The sequence below is a fragment of the Eupeodes corollae genome, chromosome 1 (genome assembly GCF_945859685.1).
Source record: "Eupeodes corollae chromosome 1, idEupCoro1.1, whole genome shotgun sequence".
Classification (NCBI taxonomy): Eukaryota; Metazoa; Arthropoda; class Insecta; order Diptera; family Syrphidae; genus Eupeodes; species Eupeodes corollae.
Genome location: NC_079147.1, coordinates 123415883 through 123421995, shown reverse-complemented (window position 1 = coordinate 123421995; position 6113 = coordinate 123415883). Strand labels below are relative to the sequence as shown.

The 6113-nt window shown below is 33.9% G+C and overlaps 2 protein-coding genes across 2 annotated transcripts; one reads left to right on the top strand and one right to left on the bottom strand.

The window, feature by feature from the left end:
* The first annotated feature begins 562 nt into the window (after window positions 1–562).
* Window positions 563–1987, top strand: LOC129938449 (putative nuclease HARBI1). The gene is made up of 3 exons (XM_056046014.1): window positions 563–1039; window positions 1102–1777; window positions 1830–1987. Exons 1-3 carry the CDS (start codon window positions 770–772, stop codon window positions 1958–1960), a joined length of 1077 nt encoding a protein of 358 aa, XP_055901989.1. The 5' UTR covers window positions 563–769; the 3' UTR covers window positions 1961–1987.
* A 77-nt stretch (window positions 1988–2064) lies between these two features.
* On the bottom strand, window positions 2065–3699 carry LOC129938450 (uncharacterized). The gene is made up of 5 exons (XM_056046015.1): window positions 3386–3699; window positions 3212–3321; window positions 2924–3149; window positions 2639–2854; window positions 2065–2578 (listed from the first exon to the last, which is right to left on the bottom strand). Exons 1-5 carry the CDS (start codon window positions 3437–3439, stop codon window positions 2321–2323), a joined length of 864 nt encoding a protein of 287 aa, XP_055901990.1. The 5' UTR covers window positions 3440–3699; the 3' UTR covers window positions 2065–2320.
* Window positions 3700–6113: the final 2414 nt, after the last annotated feature.

Sequence of the window (6113 nt, the reverse complement as noted above, 5' to 3'; positions counted from 1 at the left end):
AGCTATTCCTGCGGAGGAATCTTTAGCGATGGTCCTTCGATTTTTTGGCTACGTCATGATAGCTTGCTGCAAGGCAATGTAAACTTTGATTCTTTGAAAAAGTTCTTGCAAACTTTTTTCTCGCTCCAGTCGGTTAGTATACAATCTATGCTTTGCATTGTATAAATTGGGGTAATTCCTAAATGCTTCAATTAAATTTATATACATTAATAAAATATTTAAACACTTTTACTCTGAAGTACCGAAATTTTTAAAATTAAATTCAACGGTTATTTATGAACATGTATATACTATCAGTCTTATTTATAAACGCTGTATAGAGCCTACATAAAGTTATGTAATCTCTATAATGCCTCTAAACGCAAAAATGCTATTTATAAAACTTATGCAACGTTGCATAGTCCCATAATAAGCTAAACGCGTTTTGAGGTTGAATAGAGCCTACATAAGGAAATTATCAAAAACACTCTAATGAAGATATACATCCTTCGTACGTATCACCCTCCAAAACCCATTTGTTTACATTGTTGTATTTGTAATTTTGACATTTCCAGCACCGGACCTCATTATTTGTGTCTTAGTGTGCGTGAAAACACGCACACTAAGAATTACTTTATGAGGTCCGTTTCTGGTTTAGTTTGTAGGCAAACCAATATAGCTACCGAGGATTTATATCTTTACTAGAGTGTTTTTGGAAATTATTGTTGTTATTATTTCGTAAATGTCATTTTGATTTCTCTCCATTATTTAAATTTAAAAGAAAACAATAATGCCTTTCCAATTTAGCTCGTTTATTAATGATTTTAATAATTTAAATCGCGTTTTACCAACTCCGAGAATGCGGAAAGTTTATAAAAAAAGGTTCAACCCAATGAGCTTAAGAAGCGAAGAATTTAAAAAAAAATATAGATTTTCAAAAAAAAACATCAACAAAATAATTGGAATTATCCGTTCGGACCTCAGCAGCGATAATAGAGGAGGCCACATCCCCATAGATATCCAAGTAATGGCTGCAATAAGATATTGGGGACGGAACGAGGTAAGTTTGTACTAAATGTTCACACCAATTCGAAATCCGTACCTTTTATGATTTGTTTATAGATTCAAGACGATGGAGCAGACATCCACGGATTTAGCCAACCTACGCTTTGCCAAATTTGCAAGCGAGTGGCAAGAGCATTAGCTACCAAAAGACCTTTGTTCATTAAAATGCCAACTTCTTTTTCGGACCAGATAAGAACTATGAACAAGTTCTCTCAAATACGGGAGTTTCCAAAGGTGGTTGGGGCCATTGACTGTACCCACATAAGGATCCCAAAAGTAGGTGGCCCATCAGGGCAGTACTATATTAACAGAAAAGGGTACTACTCGCTGAATACGCAAGTAGTGTGCGACGCATCCCTTAAAATTAATGACATTGTTTGCCGCTGGAGAGGCAGCACTCATGACTCACGAATTTTTAGGGAAAGCAGAATCAAACAACGATTTGATGATGGGGAGTTCAATGGTCGTCTGCTTGGGGATGGTGGGTACCCTTGTACTAATATCCTCTTTACCCCCGTTTTGAATCCTCGAACGGATCCTGAAATAAGATACAATATAGCTCATATAGCTACTCGTAACACGGTGGAAAGATGCTTTGGCGTCTGGAAGCAAAGATTCCGCATTTTGTTATCAGGTATGAGGTGCTCCTTAGAAAATGCCAAAACAACTATTATAGCCTTAGCAGTTCTTCATAACTTGGCAATTGATTTGCAGGATGTTCTTCCAGCCACAGGTATAAAATTAAACAAAATTAAAAACCTTAATAATATTTTTTGTTTAAATAGATGATGATGTGAACGATGACAATCAAGCAGATTCAACTGAAAATCAAGAAAGATCGCAACAGGAAGGAAGCAACCAAAATCTCACACGGCGTGTATTTATTGAACAATACTTTTCCACCCGCAATCAATAAAAAATTCATTTTCTTATGTCTTTTAAATATATTTTTATTGGGAAACATGGAAGAAACTTAAAACTATTGAAAACATTAACGTTACTTACAAAACTAAAGAAAAACATGAAACAAAAAGAACACTTAAAACTATTGAAAACATTAACGTTACTTACAAAACTAAAGAAAAACATGAAAAAAAAAGAAACTTAAAACTATTCAAAACATTAACGTTACTTACAAAACTAAAGAAAAACATGAAAAAAAAAGAAACTTAAAACTATTGAAAACATTAACGTTACTTACAAAACTAAAGAAAAACATGAAACAAAAAGAACACTTATAAAAAACAAAAACAAATTCACGAATACAAAAATATCACTACAGAGAAAAGTGCTCTTCCAATTTTCTCATTTTGAGCTGGTGCATTTCTTCTTTGTGTCTCCTTTCCATCTCAAGCATCTTCTCCCTTTCCGCATGTTCCATATTTAAAGTTTTTAATTTTATCTCCCGCTCCATTATAATGCCTTTCATTTTTTCTTGGTGCTCAAGCTGCATAAACTCTTTTTCGGCTCTCCGATTTGCCATAGCGAACTGAAACAATTCTTTTTTGAGGAGTTCGCCATCTTTGCAATTAATCTGATAAAGAAAAAAAATAATATTATTCAATGACAAAGAGGAATGCATGTAATGTGCTACCTTTCGTTTAAATGATGCTGACTTCTTTTTACAAAAAGCATCCAAAGGTGGAGGTGCAGGTGGTGGCGGTTTTGGTGATGGTATTGGTGGTGATGGGGCATGTACTTTTGGTGAAGAAGTTGATGGCATATATTTCCTTGGGGATTCATCCTCCACAAAAAAAACATCTTCATACTCATTGTCTACAACCACTGAAGTTACGTTTTCTTTTATCATCTACTCCGAAAGAAAAAAATGATTTGTTATAATTATATAAAGCATAAGCACGTATCGTGTGTTACAAACCTCAGTATCGCAATCGAACTCATTTGTATCCACCTCAAATTCATGGGGGATAAGTGCCATCAATTTGATGTTCTCAGGCTCAGGTGACTTGGGAGGTGGTCCACCACCTGTTGCCCTCAGGTTTCTTTGGAAGGCCGACATCTCTGCTTTGGCCTTCATTTTAGTTCCTCGCCATTGAGCCTGAATTTGAGATGTTTCCCTCATTGTTGCGCTTAAACTGTTGAAACTGAAAATCATTGCAAACAAATTAGTAAAAAACAAAGATTATCTATGTATATTTGTACATACCTATCGGTTATTTCACGCCAGGCATCTCGTTTCATGTGGGATGTGTTGGTGTCAACATTTTTGTTTTCGATTATTTGAATTTTGTCCTCTATTAGCTGTCGAAGGAGTATCTAAAAGAAATGTAAGAAGTTTTATCGATTTCATTCAAAGGTTCTTAACGCTGATATTACTTACTTTATCGGACGAATCCCAATTCGGGGTACGAGACCTTTTTGTTTTCGATTTCATTTTCAACAAAAGCACAACACAAATTTCTATATTTTGTTTGTTATGACAAACAGCTGATTTGATAGACAGATAAATGGAATAGATTGCTCCATTTTGGTACTTTTTTTGACATAAGCATTGTATAACTAAAATGTATAGCAGAACTGTTTATAAATAGGAATTTACGCAACGTTACATAGAGCCTACATAAATCCTTATGCACTGTATAACTATTCATCTGTTTAGCGAATTCTATTAAATAAGACTGTATGTGTACAAAGCCGAAGAGCAGAACAGATGTACCACTCGCATCGACGAACAGAAAATAATGAGAATTTCGGAACGAAATAAGAAAGGAACTGTACTGTGTAACGGATTTGTTGTCATTATTTAAAAATTCGCGATGTCCTGCGTTTTTCATGACTACCTCAGGACCACATAATTCCCTAAGCGAAACAAGAGACTTTAAATAAATTGTCCAGGCAACAAAGTACGACTCGGCATGCTTGCTTTCACCATTGACCAGCTCGTCGGTGGGGTGGGTACTTGTACTTGCCGCTGGACTACCGTACAGTATCTATCATGCCGATTATCTATACCAGATATATTTTCAACCAATCTATTTAAACAAATTTTTATTTTTCCTATTGTTGTATAACCCTATGTGTATTTTGGGTTCCGGAGTGTAACCCGCCCTCAAGTTCTACTAAAAGAAACGCCATGGTTATTGAGCCACTCACTATTATTTACTCGATAACCCCTAATTTAAGCTTAAGAAGTTCCCTAAGAACTAATCTTAATCACCTTTCCATCGTCAAAATGAAACATCCCTAAATCACTTCACTTCACACTAAATAGTAAATCATTCCATTCCACAAATAATTTGTGTAGAATTAGATCAACGAATAATCAGAAAAGTAATTAATTTTGAATAGTTTTTACTAAATAACAAAAATTAAAAATTTATAAAATATAATAAATTCAAATAAAAAATAGGACTCAATAAAAATTCAGTTAATTGCCATTCATATGCAGGCAATAACTATAAAAAAAAGTAAACAAATAATTTGTGGAGATTGAGTAACTTTCACATATTAAGTCACTCATTTTTTATATTGAGCGAAAGGAATGAATTAGAACTCTCTTCATAAAAAATTACAATGATTGTTTGTTGTCTCTCACTCTAACTCATAAACAAATTGCTTTAAATCAAAATAACAAAAAAAGAGATTACAACAAATAAATTGCTTGGAAAATTTTAAACAAGGTTTTTCTTTAAGACAATTCTAAAAATGAATTTCTCATTTTAACTTTAAGATCTTGTATCTTATTATCTTTTATTTTGAATTTTATTTTTCGTTCACTGATGAAATTTCAATATACTTATAGTTAACACAAATAATTTAAAAAGAAATACAACTTACCGGCTCCCCAAAGTTGACGTGCACAGCAGCTTTGATGTCCGATGTGATCTATATATATTTAAGATGTGTTATGCATGTACTTATAGAAATTTGTCAGCTTGAACGATAGACATTTAAGTTTTTTTTCTTAAAGCGATATTTAAATTTATGATGATATGGTTATGATGAATATTTTATTACGATGATGATGATGATCGTATGTGTAGTATGTAGTAGTTGACTTAATCAATTTATCAATTGGAATGTTGAGTAATGTTGGCGAGGCTCGTGGGAGTTATCGCCTGAGCACGTATGGGTTGGGTGCACGATGGAGTTGCCACGATCTCTGCACACCTTGGCTCCAGCTCGACGGAATCAAAAGCTAGACAGAAAACCAAGTAGGTACAGTCACGCAGAGATCGCTTATCACTTTTTCGCGGTTCTGATTGAACCAGCTTCGCAAATTTCTTCGCCAAGAAGCACTTTTATATATTGTCTAATATATATTAAATATATATTTTAAATGTGTATTACATACTACACAGCCTATTAAGATATTTAAAAAAAAAAAACTTTATTTTAGAAATAAAAGTTATATTATTTTGGCAATATTACTTGGTTTTTTATAACTTTCTTGTTGTAACCTTTTAAAATTGGCTTGTAGATTGAATAATTAAATAAAAGTTTGCCTTTTAGTATAGTTTTCTTTTATTTTTTTTTTTAAGTTTTATCCTTAAAAGGTCAATGTTTTAAGCACTTTTCTCTATGCTATATATTACGGTCTTGAGTGGGTGATCTGATCTTCACGATGGTTGGATAATATAGAAAGATTAGCCGGAAAAAGGAAAGTTGGGATTGCGATCGGTTGGAAGAAGGCAAGTGCAGTGGGTGTTTTGATGTTCGAAATTTCGAACATCGCAAATAAGTAAAAGCCTGTAACCATTTTCATTGTATGTTTTTTTTCGGAGTAAGTATTTGTTTATTTTTTCTGAAGTGGACCATACAACTGCCCAAGCAGAAAATTCAATTTCTGTCATGAGAATCCCGTCCCTTTACTCAGCTTCTCTCTTGCCCACAAATTCTAGCGCTTACACGTTACATACAACCACCGCTGAATATGCATGCGAAAACAAATAAAGTATAAGGCACCGCCCATAGCATGCAGTATAGGATACACCATGGTGGAGGAAAATTAGTTTCAATGAGAAACAATATTTCCCCACACACGTAGTAGTAGTATTATAGGTAGCACTACTGCACATAGACACACCATATAAAGACCGGAATCTTTC